General features: G+C 46.2%; 1 protein-coding gene across 1 annotated transcript in view; it reads left to right on the forward strand.

Annotated features, from left to right (window-relative positions):
• Fbn1 (fibrillin 1) overlaps positions 1-19,381 on the forward strand; it is a gene marked incomplete at its 5' end in the record, with an annotated part of 220,945 nt that overhangs the window by 169,054 nt on the left and 32,510 nt on the right. Inside the window, 7 exon segments of the mRNA XM_005376698.2 lie at positions 2,084-2,155; positions 5,952-6,077; positions 9,883-10,005; positions 13,327-13,452; positions 15,490-15,606; positions 16,407-16,535; positions 17,315-17,434. Coding sequence (XP_005376755.1) covers positions 2,084-2,155; positions 5,952-6,077; positions 9,883-10,005; positions 13,327-13,452; positions 15,490-15,606; positions 16,407-16,535; positions 17,315-17,434 — 813 coding nt within the window.

Here is a 19,381-nt window from a genome sequence, read left to right on the forward strand (position 1 = left end):
TACATATCAGAGACATGAAGAAGGCATCATGCACCAATATTACCACATGGGTTAAATGAAATTATCGTGAAGACATCCTGTAGTACCTACCCTATTCTACAAGGTGATATGTAGAATACTAAATTTCATTCTACGTGGCCACGCCCACAATTGAATATTCTTTTTAAGTCAAATAGACCATCCCATCCATTGTTTGCTCTGGGAATAATATAATAAACACCCCTTAGAATTATGATTTACTTCTGCTCTGCAAAAGATTTCCAGAGCAGGGCAGACTAAACTCATGGGCCAAATCCAGCCCACTGCCTGCAGAAGGGCCACAAGATAAGAACAATTCTTTACATTTTAAATGATCTGGGGGAAATCATGACGTTTTCTGACATGAACATTATATAAGCTTCAAACTTTGGTGCCCACTGGTAAAATTTTATCCGTGCACAGTCACACTAGTTTGCACATTATCTGCTGCTTTTGTGGTAGTTTTCACAGAGACTATGCAACCCACAAAACATTTACTCTCTGGCCCTTAAAGAAAAAGTCTGCTGGCAGCCGATCTTGAATGATGGTCTTCAAAACTGTTTATCATACATTCTCATCAGTAATACACCTGGAGGTTATGCACACTTGGTGTGCACTTTAACACATCAGTGTATGTGTCTGTGTATGTGTGTGTATGTTTTCAACTATCTTGAAAATGGTGTTTATTATTTTTCTAAACTGTGTGTCAAGCACACACAAGTAGTTTTTAAATAGGCGAGAAGTCCTACTGTCTTTTATTCTGTCCTCAGAGATCATTACACCTTCGCCTAGTAGATGTATCAGAGAACCTCAACATAGACTAGCACTGATTGTCAGAAATGACTGTTGATTTTCAGAAGCCATATACCCTTCATACAAAATGCAAGTTTTCCTCTTCATGTTGAATTCTAGCCATGTCCAGTCTTGGCTTTCATGAGCTCTGAAATCTGTCCTTATTTTAAGAGTCTCTGTAATTTTCCTCTATGACCAGTGTCAGCTGGCATGACACTTGTCGGAAGGAGAAACTCACAGATTAGGAGCAAGGCATTAGAAGGGGAGCTGGCTATATTTTAGAGGCAGGGTCCTGCTGTGCTGCCCAGGCTGGCCTCCAAATCCTGTTCTTTAGTGATCCTCCTGCCTCAGCTTCCCAAGTAGCTGGCACGACAGGCACAAGCCACCTTGCCTGGCTCCTGCTACATTTTAATTAATATATTTCCAGAAACCTTTCACTCATTTTCGCTGGGCCTTACCAATAAGGCAGTGGGGCTACCTTGAGCTTTGATACTGTACCTGCCAGTTGGTCATGATCGGAAATTACAAAACCTCATTGTCAGGGAGCAATCAGTGGCATTTAGTTCATCTTATTCTCAAATATGATGAATTCAGGCAAGGGAAAGAGAAATTCAGAAGCGGGTGGGAGAGAGAGGAGAAATGCTCTATTTACTAAGTGAAATAGTCTGGGTCTACAATTTGAAACAGTGGTGGAAGCTGCGTGGTTAGCCCACGTCACTCATGGCTGTGTTGCTCGGTACTTGCTCCAGTCTGCCCCAGTCTACTGGGAAGAGGCTCTGGGAGCCTCCCACAGACGGTATGATAGTTGCCCCCGTTGCCAGTCCCTGGCTCATTTCAGAACTGAGCAAGGACCAGATCTGAACTGAACAACAGGTGGCTCCTAGCAACCACAGCATGCGGTGTGGACACCCCTCCTATCTCCTGATGGGCCAACATGCAGTCATTGTACTTCCCAGTCTGTCTTATGATCTGTAGAAACTTTCAAACCTTTTTGTTTTAAAGTCTTCCAATTACAGCTGGGTGTGGTGGCGCACGCCTGTAATCCCAGCACTCAAGAGGCTGAGGCAGGAGGATTACTGCGTTTTAAGGCCAGCCTGGGCTACATAGTGAGTTCAAGGCTAGCCTGAACTACAGAGCAAAACCCTGTCTCAAAAATCAATCAATAAGTCAATCAGTCTTCCAATTACAGTTATCTTTCCAGGATGCATTGAAAGCAATTTCTTTCCATCAATCCTCCCTCTTTACCGACCGCCCCTGTGTTTAATTTTTGCAGACGAATTTGCCACCCTCTGTGGGAGCCAGAGGCCAGGCTTTGTCATTGACATCTACACCGGCTTGCCCGTTGGTGAGTTGTGGGCATCAGCACCCTGAGTGCTGTCAGGGTTTTCTGGTGCGCTGCTGTTTTCTGCTTCTTCCTTTCCTTTTTTCCTAGAAGGGGAAAAACACTGGCTGATTCGTAGTTTCCTTAGTTAGCAGCAGACACCCCAGTGGCTCCCCTCATGGGCAGCTTTTGCAGCTCGTGATGAAGGAGACAGGGAAACCTTTTGCAAACTTGGAATCAAGCTCATTAACCTAACCCTCAGCATCCACAAAGAGAGCGGCTCTGGAGCAGGGCCAGTGGATGCTGGGGTTGACTCATGGCTAGTCCTTGCTTTTGACTAAGAGGAGCTTAACACGAGTCCTCACCCCGGGCCTTCCAGTCAGGACACAGCCTTTGTGGGAGATGAGTTTTATCTTACACGGGCTTTTCTCGGAGATGAGTTTTATCTTACACGGGCTTTTCTCGGGTCATTCGCTTGGTAGGTTTCAGACGTGAAGTAAAAGTCTGTTGTCTGAGGCTCCTCAGGTACCTGGGTGCAGTTAGCAGATGCAAGATTCATGGGTATCAGACCGTGTTCAGCCAACAGGCATTGCCCTTGTGGTTCCAAACCAAGTAACGTAAAGTAGCTGGAGAGCTGTTGCGTTCACCCAGTTTTTCCCTGGGGAGATTTATCTGTATCCTTCACAGCCCTCTAGGTCTGAACAGTTGTGTCTGGTAGCAAGCACTTGTTCCTAATGAGTACACTGAATTCTGCGTCAGGCTTTCCAGTTCCTTGTCTAAGAAAAACAAGTCTCTGGTCCAGCAATCAGCCAGAGCTCCTGCTGCCAAATCCATACCACTCCGCCGTCGAGGCAAAGTCCAAAGAAACTTCATGGTTTGGAAAGAAAAACTGCTGGATGACACTGGCATAAAACACCTGGCCCTAGCCTGACTGTTTTCCCCCTTCCTAAAGCAGACCTTTCAATCTCCCTAGAATCTGTGCTCGGAAGATAAGTGGTCTCCGCTGGTAGGGTCCTCCACGGGTGGAGCTGGCATGCCCTGCGGCATGGCTTGCTCTCCGAGGCTGACGGTGGGCAGAGACTTGAAACACCACCAGCATCATCTGCTAGTAGAGCCAAGAAGCCCCAGCTACCATGGAAGCCAAATGCCTTGCTCTCCAGTTAAGGAACCGGAGGCCCAGAGTGGGAAGGGACTCACCCAGGGCCACCCAGCTAATGAATAACAGAGCTGGGACCGGAACCCAGTCCTAACTCATAGCTTGGTTTGCCTCTAGCTCTTGAGACCTGGAAACATGATATTTAGCAGTATGCTTATTGTTACCAAATTCCACCATGACAAAATATTTAGATGACTGAAAAAATTTGTTTTACTTAAGCTTTATCCTCTCCTTCTGAAAGGTCTTAGGATTGTGGGTGTATAAAGTCCATGGGGCTAAAACTGTAGTATGTTTATTAATCTTGTCTTAAAACATAAACTTCTCTGAGTTGAAGTTCAAATAAAATCCAGATAGGAAAAGAAGATTAAAATTTTAATATATCTTTTTAATATCTCGTGCCTCGCAATGGCTGAAGATTTGGATAAGCCTGTTATTGTTAAACTTGGTGACACCACATCTCTTAATTTAAAACAAATGAATATGAATGTAATATTTCATATTTCAATCCACACTAGAAGAATGGCTTCTGAGTTGTTTTTGTTTGCTGATATTTCATTCTTGTGATGGTATTTCACATGGCTACTTAGCTACATGCATGACAAAGGTGTGGAAAACCTAAAGACATAACTGGCCATATTCAAAATTGCAGTGCAGGGGCTGGGGATTTAGCTCAGCGGCAAAAGCGCTTGCCTGGCAAGCGCAAGGTCGTGAGTTCGGTTCCCGGTACCGGAGAAAAAGCCAAAAAAAAAAAAAAAAAAAAAAATTGCAGTGCAACCTTTGAGACTTGAAGCTAGGTCAGTTTGCTTTCAAACAAAATTTGACCTTTGAAAGAGGCTCTAAATCTTATCCGTGCTTTGTTCAATTTCTCCTTTAGAACTGGTTGGCTTTATTGTGAGTCTGCTGAAATCACAGCAGCTCTTTCAGGCTTCACTGAGGAGAATGACCATCTCACAGTCCTTTACAGAGAAAGGGATGATCACCATATACAGTGAAAGCTTACATTTTAAAAATGTATCACCGTAGGAGAAACGTTGCCATTAGTCCCCTTCAGAATCCTCCCTCTCACTTCGAACAAACTCATCCCATTGTTCTTGTCACCTTCCGCAACAGTTCTGAAAGTGCTCTTTCCTGAGTGTCTTTATGAGACATGGTCAAAAACATGAATTCTGTTGCCGAGTACCATCCAACAGAAAGGCAGGCTCATAAAAACATGATACCTGTGTCCTCATCCATGTAGTCACCAGATCTAGCACCATGTGACCTCTGGCTCTTCCCAAAAGTCAGAATGACCATGAAAGGGCAGTGTTTTGAATCAACTCAGAACATCTAGGCAGCCACCACAGCACAACTAAAGACACTCACAAAAAGAGGATTTGCAGAGCTGCTGCAGACAGTGGCTTAGACCATGGGATGAGAGTGTTTGAAGTGAGGGGAGGATTTTGAGTGAGATTCATGACAGTGTGAACATAGTAATTTGAGCATTCACTGTATCTATAGATTCCACTTCTAACCTGGCAGGGTCCAGACTAGGTAAAGGCAGGATCTCAGGCACAGTGAGCTGGATACCAGTGATTGTAGGTCAGAACTTTACCTACCGACCTATTGTCCATCTCCATCTGGGATAATGGCCCAGCTCCCCAGAGCAACAAGCCCTTTGATGACATTTCTGTGTTGGCGATGTTAGAACGCGTAAGGGGGCAGGGATGCATGTTATCAGGTGTGCAGCATTAAGCCCAGCGTCTGCTCAGATTGCCTTGGTGGCTTTTGGCAGGTTCCTCCTCTGCCTGGCACATCAGAGTGGTGAGGGAGGGCACAGTCCCTTGCGATGTGTAGAGTGGCCTTGAATAAACACAGGCTGAGTGCTTGAGAAATGCACTGGCCACACAGCCAGATGTTAGGGCCACTGTTGCTATTAGGAGCTCCGTTGCCACTCTTAGAGGAGTTCAGAGCAGGTAAGGAAGAGGTGGGACCAGCAAGGTGGGAGGGGCCAGGCCTTCCTGTGAGTCCCTCTCCGTAGTCAGCTCTCCTCACCCCTACTCTGGTTCTGCTTTACATTCGCCAACCCACTTCCAGACACTGGCTCTCGATCTAACAAATTTAAAAGGAGCACTTGGTGTTTGACCCACGGAGTGCTATGGACTGGAAAACTGTGGTGTCTCGGGTGGATCTGCCCCTGGGCTCCGAAAGCCTACAGTCAACCGCAACGGTCCTCCTTGGTGCTGAGCCTGTCCTCACACTCTGCCCTAGCTACCTCCTTATATCCTTTCTGCAGCCATGGGAGGGAAGAAGGAGAGCTGAATAGAATTTGGGGGAATCATCAGATTGTATAGCTAGGAACCATTTCCATGCATCTACAGATAGTGGGGGAAAGGAACTTCCAGGAGGAAATGGCCTCTTCCTCCAAGAGGGCACTGTTTGGTAAAAGGGAGGATGACAGGTGCAGGACAGAGGAGTCTGTGGCAGTGGAGTTGATGCCCAGAGGCAAAACCAAGAAGACAGATACTTAATCCACAGAGACGCACGGGTGTCGGAAGTGGTGGTTATTGCGATTTGCTGTTCATTGGTGTCTCCTCCTCGCATGTCACCACCCCAGCACACAGGCATGGCCACTCACACACTTTCAAGCCTGTCCTTGTTGCTCAGACAGGACTGTTCTGTCTGCAGATATCGACGAGTGCCGGGAGATCCCGGGGGTCTGCGAGAACGGAGTGTGCATCAACATGGTCGGCAGCTTCAGGTGTGAGTGTCCTGTGGGATTCTTCTACAATGACAAGCTGCTGGTTTGTGAAGGTGAGTGGTGCTGGGACTGTGTGGTAGCCAGAATGAGCCCATGGAGGAGCTCCTTGACCACGTTTCACAACATGGAAATTCCAGAAATACACCAAGCTCTAGAAATAGTAAAAGGCATGGCGTGGAGCTACATGAAGCTCCATGCAAAAAAAATTCACTACCACCTGGGGGAAAGCCCAGATGTGCATGGCATGGCCCTTCCCGCTACTACAGAGGGCGTTCATTTTCTTGGCCACTTCTGCAGACGGGTGTGGCACATACCTTGCTTTGTTTCACATTGCTTGAGAGCAGATACCAGCGGACAGTCATCTTTGGTTGACTTAAAGGCAGCATTCTTTCCCAAACCGGGACTTGGTGACTCCCATGTGAAAGCAAGGTCACTGCAAATGTCCCAGATGCATGAGAGAATTTGAAATGGCAAGAAGAGCAAATGTGATTTTATGTGAGAAATGCTGGCTTGCATGCAAATGGTACTTTTTTCACTGTTGTATTACTCATATTGCCACATACGGACACTGCGATTCTCAGCATTCCTTAGAGCGCCTGATACTTTTCCTTATATCTGGAGAAGAAATGTCCTTTTACATCTTAGTAATAGAGACACTACTGGCTGTTAAATATGTTATGTGCCCTAGGATAACTAGGAATGATTTTGTAGTTACTATTTGAACTTTGGGCCTCTAGCAGAATTTTGTGCATAACAGAAAGGGTTATTGTCCCTTAGAGCTTGTCTTATAGCACACAGGTCAATATTTTAATGTTAGAAAGGCCCTTTTTACCTAACTCCGGACAGTTTATACACCACAGGCAAAGTGATAGGCCATTAGTAGCCACATCCTTGTTAAGTTTGCTTACCGGGCTTTTCATGATTGTAGCCAAGTGGGCACCTGTCCCTTGCCCTGTGTTCCATGTGGGTTGTGGGAATGGGGTGATAGCCATTTGCAGCCTTTCTACGGAGACCGCCAGTTCAGACCTTGGCCTCCATCCCAGGATGCAGAAGCCACCCAGCCCCAGGTGCCTGGAGAGGAGGGGCAGGGGACCCCATGGCTGTGGGAGAGGAGAGGGAGCCCCATGGCTGATGACCTCAGAGAATGGGGGTGACTGCCTTCCTGCGGCCACACTCCTCTCCGGGCACTTGCCTCACGGTGCCCACCGCCTTCTCGTTACATCTCCCCTTCTCTTCCATTGAGGGTCCTTGAAGCATGACCCAGGCAGCTGCACACCATGTACATTTGCTAAGGCAGCAGCCCTTGACCTGACCCATGGGCAAGGCCACCTGTGAGCACCAAGTCACCCTAGACCTTTCCGCATACATGACATTAAAAGCGAGCTGTGGTCCCTCACTCTCAGGGTTGCATGTGGCAGACACTGACATGAGTCAGTGCTCCAGCTTTTGGCTTCCATTTCCCAAAATACTCATGCTCAAGGGGAGTGTTTCATTGAGCACAGCTGCTTCCCAACACACTCTTCCCTCTCCACCTCAGAAAATCAGTGATTAAATACACGCAGCACTGAAATCGGGGTGGATTCTGGAAACAGTTTAGGGAGCTCCACGGCCCACCATCTCCAGGTATGTGAGTGGTCAGATTTCAAGCTGGTGCATCGCAGAAGCACTTGTGCAGGACCCACTGGGCTCCTGCAGTGATCCAGTGGACCTGCTATGTTCTTTACACCCTCCTGAAGTTCAGGGCGAACCTAGTGCCTGCAGCCGTGCTGGCTCCATCGTTGGAAGATGGGTGGAGCGCTGTTCTGATGTTTGCTGCATGGAGAGGCATGGTCCACCCACCTCAGGTGGATACTGCCCCTCGCTGAGCCTGGTGTTGACAGTCCTGATGTGTCCTGTCACAGGAGCATGTGCCTGAGGGGTATCTGCTGGTGGGTCTGGCACACTCTTGTGGGGATGTCTTTGGCTAAGCCAACTTCCACTTAAGAACTCAGACCCGGTGCTATGGCCACCGCTACCTGTGTTCTGGGCTGTCCCCTTCACTGAATACAGGTGGCTGGACTGCTCCATGTCCAGCCTGGACTCTGCTGTCACTGTGGTGATGCTATGAGCTTGACTCTATTAGGTTCCTGCTCTTTCCTTTTCAAGTAAGCAAACAACCTCCTGAGCAGAGCAAGAGCTTCGGAGCACAATGTCCATGCACGCTCATCTTTGACAGTGGGAGTCGGGCTGGTTTCAGCAGGTTTCGTGTGCAGGCTCACTTTCTGTGACTGCCTTGTGGCGATCACTGACGGCTCTGTGGCTCTGTAGCTCGGAGCACCGTGCACCAACCAGAAGCGCCCGTGTCACCCGGGCCTCTCAGGTCTTTGCCAGGCTGCTGAGTCAGAATCTGCCCTTGACAAACTGCCAAGTGACCCATGTAGATGCCAGGGGTTGAGATTTCACTGCTCTGTACACCTTACAACCTTTCACGCAAGTGCAGCCAACCCTACCACATCCTAAAGTCTAGAGCTTTGAGTGAGTACAGGCTGGCTAGGATGTTAGTCTGTGCCCGTTTCAAGTCCTGCACCTGCCAGCCACGTTTCATGACTGTTTGTGGTTCTGGGTGTCAGTGCCAGGGCCCTGTGCACACTAGGCATGCATTCTACCTCCAAGGCACACCCCAGCCCCCAAGGACCTTTTTTTAAAGATAAAAGCATGATTAGAATCCAGGTACGGTCACAGTCAAGAACCCGCAGTTATGAATAACATTACCGCAGTGGGAAATTGAGAGAGTGGGTTTTCAGTCTTCTGTGCTCTCTTGCTTTTTAAATAGACTTTTTCTTGGGCAGTGTTAGGTCCACAGCAAAACTGAGAGGAAGGTGCAGAGATGTCCCCTATGCCTCCAGCCTCATGATCTGCATCCCCCGCCAGCAGTGAACTTCCACTGGTGCATCATTGTCACCCAAAGTCTGTAGTGCACGGTCGCGGTGACCTCTGGTGTGGGACCTTCCGTGGGTTTGGACAGGTGTGCCACGATGTGGATCCAGCACTGAGCCTCATGGAGTCATTTGTCGTTGCTCTCATCCTGCCCTGTGCTCCTCTACCCCTTCTCTCTACCTCCCGGCTGCCGGCGATCTTTTTACTGTCTCCATAGTTTAGTCTCTTCCACAAGGTCATGAAGAGTGAGTCTTTCCATATTGGCTCCTTCACTTTGTTCTCTGCACTTAAGTTTCCTCCATGTCTTTTCATGGCCTACTAGCTCATTTCATTTTAGAAACGTAGAATATTTATTTATATTCCACTGTCTGGATATAGCACAGTTTATTTATCATACGTTGAAGAACATCTTGCTTGTTTCCAAGGTCTGGCAACTAGGAGTAGAACTGCTGTGTAGATTTCCACACTATCTTTTCAATGGAGTAGATCAAAACCAAGAAATAAAAATCGGGTTTTTTATTTTATTCGTCCACTTTTACAGTATATAGTGATTATGTCCATTGTGGGGAGCTGGAGCCTGTGTATGACACATCTTCATTCTTTTGATTTCCCCCTCTCCTCTCCTCTCCTCTCCTCTCTCCACGATCCTTCCATAGCTTGGTCCCCTTTTCATCTGCAAAAGATCTGTCCCCTTCTTTCCTATTATCTCTCTTATTTTGCTTTTTAACGTATATTTTGGAGAAATAAACTTGTGTGTCTGATAACAGAAAATGTGGTGTTCACACACAATGGAGCATTACTGTGCTGTAACGAAGGATAAATTTGAGTCACTTGTAGTTAAATGGGTGCAGCTGGAGACCATAATGTTCAGTGAAGAATCTGTTTCAATGCAAGAGGCTTCTTTGACGCAACACCATAACCCGAATTCTCTTCCGCCCACAGACATCGACGAATGTCAGAACGGCCCGCTGTGCCAGCGCAACGCGGAATGCATCAACACCGCAGGCAGCTACCGCTGCGACTGTAAGCCTGGCTACCGCCTCACCTCCACGGGACAGTGCAATGGTACGTAGTGTCCCCACAGGACGCATCCACTCACAGCCTTCTGCCTCAGACTCCCACGAGGCCCTGAGGCTGAAGAACACACGAGTTAAGATGTAGAACTGGTGAACTCCAGTAACTACGTTGGAAAGTGGAAAGTTGGTGAAACGTCTACACACCTAGGTTTTCTCCTGCTTTATCAGTGAGGTGTTTACATAAACTTCAACACTTACATAAACAGATTTCCTGTTTGCCTACTTGCTAGCCAACCTGCAAAGACCTACTCCACTGACGCACTCCTCTAGCCAGTGTTCACCGCCAAATTGTTTATCCCCTAGCGCACAATCCCCACAGGCAGGTGAGGCTCCCCCGCCCATCTGGACAGTGAGGCTCGCTTGCGCTGGACCAGATCAAGCTGAATAAATGAGGCAGACAATACTAGCCGCCTCTCTTACCCTCCTCGACATCTCACAGACCAAACATCACTCTGGGAAGGCAGTGGACATGAATCATCTTTTATTAATGTGAAGGCACAGTAGGTAAATGGGAAACCATGTCCTCTGGAGGTTAGATTTTTTTTTTCTTTGTTCCCTTTTGTCAAGGATGTGGGAGAAATAAGAAGGATGGTATGTTGCCCATTTAAATTGAAGATAAATTCTTCAGTATTTGCTGACACGTTGTAGCCAGTGCTGTGAACATTAAAACACTGGTGTTTCAACTCAGAAGCAGAATACTAGCTCCAAATGATTTTCTTGTAAGTTTTAAAATAATTAAAAAGCATCTTATATTTAGCAGAGAGGTGGAGAAAAACGTGTTATTCTGCTTGCAGTTCATTTCCGGTGAGTTTCCGGGATATTTCATGCATTTGTGAATGAAACAACTCGGGAACGTGGTCAGATTTTCCTTGGCTTTCCCTGGCCTGTCGGTGATTAAGTGGTAGGAAATGCGTGGCTTTCTGTAGGGTATTTTGCATTGTTTTATGAGACCTTGCTGGGAAGAGGGTGTAGTGGCAGAACAAAAAAATTCCTTTGAGAATCAAGACTTGTTTTGTTGAATTTAAAGAAACGTGTGCTCGTGTTGAGCATTTCATCAACAGAGCTGTTGTTATCCACTTAGTAAAAATACAAGGCAGGAAAAGTGGGGACCTCTGTGATATGAACCACAATGCCCCCGGTGAAACTTGGCATGGACCCACTTCCCTGCATTTTACTCCTGATTTATAGTTCTTTGGAGCTGGGTGAGATAATTCCAATCAAAATAAAGAGTTGCCGATTATATAGGATGTGACATTTCACCCTCAGGCATAAAGTGGGACCGAGCTACTTACAGATCAACAAGACACCCCACCATGGGGGCCTAAGCTTGTTCACATTTTCTTGCAGAACACTCACATACATGCAACACACCTGCTGCTGACAGGATGAATTCTGTGGGTGAACATTTTTGTGGCCCAAAACTCAATCTCCCCGCTTATCTGAAGTTCTCAGAAGGAAGGGAAAACACTTGAGTTTTGCAGCTAACTGTGCAGCCTCTGGGGTTGAAGGCTGCTTCTCAGGCATGTTGCAAAATACTCCTCTCTGCCTCCGTTCAAAATGAAAAGACCTAAAACTTTCTCTCTGCTGGAGGAGTTTTATTTCAGTTCATAAATACATTGCTTCCAACCCACAACCACAGCTGGTCCTAGTCCCTCCGTTGTTGCCTAGAGATCTGGGAGAATGGGTAGATGGGAAAGTTCAGGATGCTGGTCCGTCCACAGGAGCTGGCTAACAGGTTCGGCCCTGTCCTAGGTGTGGTGCCCAGGTATGGACACAGGCGGCTTCGTCCTGAGCACACCCGCAATCTCAGATGTAGTCTGCTGGGAATTCAAGTCCCAGTGCTTACACAAACCTGGTCTTCTGATATTGAGACACAGTGAGAACTTCGTAGGAAAGTTCTCCAGAATGGTCGGTAGCTTTGGGTTCCTCTGTTAGAACATCTGAGTACTATTTAATCCTCCTCTCTTTCTTTAAACCGTCATGAGGGACAGCAGTAAAAGAGAGAACATATTGAACACTTTTGATCCCTTTCTAAGAAGATCCTTCATCTCTCTCTCTTGCCTGTGAAACACTGACAGGAGACAGACCTGGTCCCTGCATGCTTCCCAACTTGGAGGTGGTGATGACAAAGTCACTCCAAAATTGGGAGTGGAAATCCGTGTCCTCTGCCCATCCAGGGAAGCAGTTTGCTTATTTTAAATTCACTGTCTTCAGTAGGAATACTTGAAAGCTGTTAATTTAGCTTTGCTACGTGGCTGTGAACCACTTGATCCCATTTGGGACTTTGAAACAGTGTGGTGATTCACTAGCTCTGGTGGGAGCCTGCGAGTGTGGGAGGAGGAGATGTCTGGCCCCCGAGAGGCTGGTTAGTGTGTGCAGCAAACAGTGCCGATTCCCGATGGTTGCGTGCTCGGAAGACAGGGCGAGAAGAGAGTATGAATTTCTGACCAAGAGCAGGATGTGGTGTGGGCTCTCAGCACTGACCGTAGAGATAACACTCTGTTTTCCTTTGTGACTGTAGGAAAAGCAGGATGAAACAATACCCTCCCAATGACACGTACGCTAAACAGTCTGGAAAGTTCTAAAAAAGTAGAGACACAACTGGGCATGGAATTGTGTCATTGTTGAATTCTTGCATTAAACTCTGCCCCTCAGATAATCACATTTCAGGAATGCAACAGAGATTCAGGTGATCATGAATGTAATTTAGAGCTGAGAGCTGAGCAGAAGCCAAGGCAGAGGGCTTCCCCGGAATGACCCCGAGGAAAAAGGAAGAAATGTTGTCCGTCAGGATTGTCAGCTCTGAAAGGAGCCGTTGTGTATGGACAGGAAGAGTTGATGAGATGGTGCGAAAGGCTGTAGAAGCAAGAGGAGAGTAAGGTGAAACTTGAACCCCAGGCAGTGTGGGTCGTCCATCCAGAGAGTCTCAATCTTAGCAACCGGATTTGTTTGACTTTGATTTAGCTTTCCGGGGGAAGTGTCAGTGACTTTGGGCACCAAACCTCAGCTAGACAAAGCACTTCAGTTAATTTCACATTTTGTGATGCTGTGTAGGCAGATAATCTCCCCTCCGGCCTGAGAGACTGCTCCTATTTCAGAGCATGACTGCCCCATTTTTCATCGTTTCCCGAGTTGTTAACACACCCCAACCTAAGTGTAAACCCATCTGAGACAAAAATAAATACGATGCCAGTATCTGCCTCACTAGTTTAGGGCTAAGATTAATCCCGAGAACAATGCCTAGAAGTGAGTTACTCCATGATATTTTGTCTTTTGAAAAGTCTCCAGTGAAAGTTTTTTGGGTTTGCAGATCGCAATGAATGTCAAGAAATCCCTAATATCTGCAGCCACGGACAGTGCATCGACACCGTGGGAAGCTTTTACTGCCTTTGTCACACTGGCTTCAAAACAAACCCTGATCAAACCATGTGTCTGGGTAAGTAAGTGACTGCCATGGCATTGCTTGCTTCATTTCTTACCTAAAAGTTCATTTGCACCTGAATGTGTATGAAATATAGCACTGAGTATTTCAGTAATTGTTTCACTGTTTAATAAAAATTGATAGATGCACAGAGTAACATCTTATTTGATCTGTGGCAATCTGAACATTATAAACCTCTTCCTTGATGTGCATTAGACTGTCGGTGTAGGAAAAAAGGGTTTTCTTTTTTTAGTGCTACAGATCAAGCCTAGGACAGCTCTCATATGAGGCAAATGCTCTCCCATTGGACCACACTTCCAACCCTAGAAAACTGCTCGCCTGAAAGATAAATTGAGAAAGAATTGAAAAAAATTAATTTTTGTTAGTGCTAATAGCCATTATTTTTGTTTTTATGTGGGTTTGTATTATTGGACCAGAGTTCAGCTTTTGAGTGTATATGAGTAATTTTTTTTGTACCAGGAATTGATTTCAGGACCTTGTGCTTGCCAGGCAGGTGCTGTGCTGCTGAGCTATATCCTTGGCCCTGTATGAGCAATTTTTAAAGAAAGGTCTGTAGTTTGTACCAGACCCTCAAAGGGAAATTTCCAGATCATCCTACAAAAGAAGAACGAAAAGAAATAAGCAAGGAATCATTTTTCTAGGGGGAACAAAGAGCTCAAGCTTTTCAATTCTTTGCTGGCTTCGGTGCCTTCAGAATATTGATTGCAAAGACACTTCAGATGTGTGATCCATCGCTTTCTTGCTTGTCCTCCTTTCTCTTCCGCCTTGAACGCAGCATGCATTGAGTCCTTCAGGGCCTTTAAGAACATGAGTCAGGTTCACAGCTGGAAGAGCAACCATCAGTCCAGTAACATTTAAACTGGTTGCTTTGGCTGTAAGTGGAACATTGCAGAAGTTCTGTCTTGTCCACGCCATAACACTAGCTAAGTTAAAGGAGCACGATGAGTCCTGCTCATCCCGAGCGGCTAACCCCTGCAGCCAGGAGATGCTGCGTGGCATCTTTCTGTCTCCCCGCTGAACTTCCTGAAGCCCTCTAACAGAGTCTGCATCTTAACTAAGCTTTTTGTCCGGCTTGGCCGGGGGCAACTGGGGAGGGAAGAAGCTCTCGATTGCTGGCACAGGGCGATGAGGAGAGTGAGTCCCTTTGGAGGCAGCAATCGCCTCCTGACTCGGGATCACTGATAATTCCTCTTCACCTCTGTAATCGGAAAGGAGAGGCCGTGACCCTCCCGCCCTCTCTTTGCCCCTCCTCCTCACCCACCACCCCTGCGTGCTGCCTGCCGCACCCTCTCCTGCCGATCAGTGCTAGCAGCCCCCTTTCATGCACCTTTATTTCCTCCTTGGTGTAACGGGCACCTCCCCTTTGTAGCTGCTGTGGTGAGACGCGAAAACATTTGTGACGCCAGGACTGCTTTCCAAAGCAGCCACAGAGGAAAGTCACAGACCAATAAAAAGGAGAATAATAAAGCGAGCGCACAGGGGAGGAGGCCAGCGGGGTGCTGCTCCGTGGGGAGAGGGGAGAGGAGGGAAGTCGCTCGTCCTGGAGGGGAGTTTGTGTTTGTGGGGGTCCCTGGGAGAAAGCGCGAGATGTCTGGAAAGGCAGGTTAGCTACAAAGCGAGGTTATTTTCTTGCTGGTGGCCAAGTCGTGCCAGGTGAGTCACTCCTTTTTGGTAAATTGGAGTGAGAACCTTACAAGTTGGAGTGTGCCAAAGGTGGCAGCAAGTCAAGGACCTGCTGCACACAGAAATTTTCCACTTTCAAGTGAAAATATTTGAGAAAAGCGGTATGGGTGGAGACTTCTAGAAGTCAACAGAATAAAATAACCCTTGTCCACTCCGCGTGTCCCCAGCTTGCCCTCGTTCACATGCCCAGCCAGGCCATACTTGGCGCCCAGGGCGTAGGACCCCGGCTGCCACTTGGGGAACCCACGCCAGCCTCAAGGGGTTCTCAGCCTGTGAGGACCTACGCCCCAAACGCCCTTCACTGCAGGACGGCGTGACTGTGTTTCTCTACGTCTTCCTTCCCACTAGACATCAATGAGTGCGAGCGGGACGCCTGTGGGAACGGGACCTGCAGGAACACCATCGGCTCCTTCAACTGCCGCTGCAACCACGGCTTCATCCTCTCCCACAACAACGACTGCATAGGTGCGTGTGCGGGACGGGGCGCCCGAGGGGAAGGCAGCTCCCGCGTGTTCTGTCACTTGTGTCACCTCCACTACGGTGACTGTGTTTCTTTCTTTCCAGTGTTTGCCATCACCTCAGAGCAGTTGGTGACAGGGCTGGTCAGGCAGGCTGTGCGCGTCCAACGTCAGCTGTAGTAACTCCATCCACTGCTTTCATTGACGTGCTCGTTAGCGGCAATAATTTTTATCTCTACTTTGCTGTAGATTAAATAAATATCAAAACAAATGGCATGGATAAAGCTTTAAAATACACAAAAGCTATTCTTTATATAGAAATCACAGGATGCAGAAATTATGTGGACCTCATTGACTAAATATTCCTCTGTAGTCTTCCTTAAAAGAAATAAACTATTGAATGCATAGCATTCCCTTTATGAAACATGCTAGGAAACAGTCATGAGCCAGATACTGTATTGGGCTGGAAGCTAATTTTTCATATTTCTGCCTGCAAGAATACTAAAGAATGCCTTTGGCTGAGTTGTGTATTAGGGGATCTGTGTTAGCTTTTAAAAATAAAAGGAAGGTCAAGGTGAAAGTGATATAAAATTCTAATGTGCACCATCAGCCTGTAAGGTAATAATGAAATCTTGCTGCAGTTGATAGGTGTGTAAGCCATGTGTCTCGGTACAAACTTGAGCTCCATTATAATGTTTCTTATTTGGAGGCTGAGGCCACAAAGGCCACTGGAATCCAGACTAAGTATGGCTGGCATTTTGATATTTTGGGGGGAATATAGGGAAGGTAATTTTTTTTTTTTGGCAGATGTTGATGAGTGTGCAACCGGAAATGGGAACCTGTGCAGAAATGGCCAGTGCATCAACACCGTGGGATCCTTCCAATGCCAGTGCAATGAAGGCTATGAAGTCGCTCCTGACGGCAGGACCTGTGTGGGTGAGTATGGGGCTCAGACACCCACCTGGGGAGAGCTGCTCCCAGAGACTGTTCACAGAGCTAGTCCGGCTGTCCTGACCGTTCCTCTTGGAAGCCCAAGGGAGAAGTCAGGGTAGAATCAGACTGACCTTGAATAGAATCACACTAATCTTGCCTGTAGGAACTGTATTTTTGTTCTGATTTAAAAAAAAATATAGCCAGGCACAGTGACATATTCTTGTAATGCCAGAACTCAGGAGGCTGAGGCAGCAGGATCACCGTGAGTTCACCTGGGCTACATGGTGAGTTCAAGCCCAGCCTGAACTACAAAGTAAGAACTTGTCTCAAAAAACAAAACACACACACACACACCCTGCACATATGTCACTTTCCCTTTTATTTTTAAAAATAAAGTTATATACAGAGAAAATGGCAATTGTTATATTTATTAGTTCTGATTATCTTTCTTAAGTTTTTATTCAAAATACATTTGTAGTAGCCTCACATAATCTTCTAAGTGGCCTTAAACTCCTCATATCCACTGACTTTTCACATGGTACATTCTTCCAGAAACCATTCATTTGTGGCAGGTAGGATAAAACATGGTTTACACATTGCACAGTTCAGGAAGCTGATAAGCCTTGTTTTTATTGAGTTATTTATTTTTCTCTTTGTGGAATTTCATGGATATTGATGAGCTTTAGGTGCTTGAATTAATTCCAGTCACTTTGAATGTGAATTGCTGGGTGGAATTCACACCAGAGGGAGCCTCTTCATTCTCTTTTCCCTTTTCTCTGCAGATATCAATGAATGTCTCCTAGAGCCTAGGAAATGTGCCCCAGGCACCTGCCAGAACCTGGACGGGTCCTACCGCTGCATATGCCCGCCTGGGTATAGCCTGCAGAATGACAAGTGTGAAGGTAGATGGGACAGAGGGGCTGTGGGGTTTGGAAATGGGCAGTGCCCCGGAGTTTCCACAACCAGTTGCTGTGAGGTGTCTTCACATTGGAATGCTTCCGGGTCGGAGGCTATGACTTCCGGCCTCACACTTCTGACCAGACCAGAGCAGGTCATCTTTAGCTGACTTCTGGTTACTTTTCTCTGTGCACACAGCTAGCTTTCACTGTGCTCTCTAGAGCTTGTGAAAATGTCACGTCCCCACCGCCAGCTTTCTCAAATTACCTATGCTCCAGTGGCCCAGAGTTAGAGTTAAAAATAACCCTGAATCCAGCTAGAGTCAAAGAGCACAGTCAGGCTCAGATCAAAGTGGTCCTACAATTCGTATGTGTGTGTGGTCTTCACCGACAGAGTGGTAGAAGGAAAGACTCAGGAAATGTTACAAGGTTCCTTTCCCTTAATCTCAACACACATGTCATGGCATAGAGTCAAGAATGTGAATTGCAAATACTTAATAAATAAAGACGGTTGAATGGATTTTCACGATATCACCTCGCTCATGCCACTGCTTTGAACAGGTCTGGCTGTCACCCCCAGTGAGTGAAAATTTACTCTCCTTCTGATATTGTCAAAGACTGGCTTTATGTACTGCACTATTAATGCATAATTCTCCTAAAATGAATAGAATAGAGGTGTATAGAAAGAGAAATGATTTCCCAAATGGTTGATAAGTGGGCCCATTCTACAATATTTGTCCTCATTATTAAGAAACTGACGCCTACAGACTAATATTTACTCTCATAAAGAGAATCAGTCGGTGTGGTGGCACACATCTGTAATTCCAGCACTTTGGGAGGCTGAGGCAGGAGGAGTGCAAGTTTGAGCTCAGCCTGGGCAACTTAGCAAGGGCTTCTCTCAAAATTAAAAAATAAAAAAAGGAACTGAGAATGTAGTTCAGTATGAAGGCCCTATGATCAAATGCGCAGTACTGAAAAAAAGCCATAGCAACAATGCCAAAAAAAATCAAGAAAAATAAGCATTTTTACAAACTTTAACTTTCCTTTTAAAAATGTAAACGTGGGGGGAGTGTGGAAATGGAGTAATTTAATCAAGAGCAGTTCAAATCCATTAATAAATCACAAGGGACACAACACAATGGTAAATATAACCTCATAACCTGGAATGATGAAGAAGCTGATTTTGCATTGTACAAAAAGATAATCACTTAGCAGTGCCCATTTCTAGAATATCAGTTGTGTGGTTATAATATTAAATCAAGATAGTGGAGTTCATTCTTTGAACTTTTGCATAGTTGGGCCTTTTGGGAATAAATTTGTGCCAGGCAAATACATTTTGATGTGGGCAGAACTCTTAGCAAAACGTGAAATGAGGAATGCTATGATATGAGAGGTACTCAGTACTTGGTTAGGAAAAAATATATTTGCAAAATAGCATGGCTTAGCATTAAGACTCACTACTTTCTTCCCTACAAATTCCTACTGAATTTGCTGGAATAAAGTAGCCATCCTTTTTCTAAAAGTAGGGTGATTGTGCAATTAACTGGTCAACCCAGTACAATTTTAAAAGTGAAAAAAGACACTGTTAATCATGAAGTCACATCAACACGCACAGACGTAAACTGGGACTCTCCAGACAAAATAGGACATAGGGTCCCTGAGGCACTGCAGGTCTGCCGCAGGCCACCCTTCACAGGAGCTAAGATACATGATGCACTAAGGAAATACATCACCTCCAGGGTGTGTTATGCCCGTGTGTGATGAAAATCAGTGTGTCAAACAAGATATTGTTGTATCTTCAGCAAAATTTCACTGCAAACCCTTCAGGAGTCTCATTTCTGTGATAACCTTCACTTCCTATTATATGGGACTGTGCTTGCTTTCATGAGTATTCGGGCCCTTGTAAAATGCTTTAGGGCTCCTGCATGGGATACTGTTGAGAGCCCTATGGAT

This window comes from Chinchilla lanigera, unplaced genomic scaffold, assembly GCF_000276665.1.
Source record: "Chinchilla lanigera isolate Chin_1 unplaced genomic scaffold, ChiLan1.0 scaffold00008, whole genome shotgun sequence".
Taxonomy (NCBI): domain Eukaryota; kingdom Metazoa; phylum Chordata; class Mammalia; order Rodentia; family Chinchillidae; genus Chinchilla; species Chinchilla lanigera.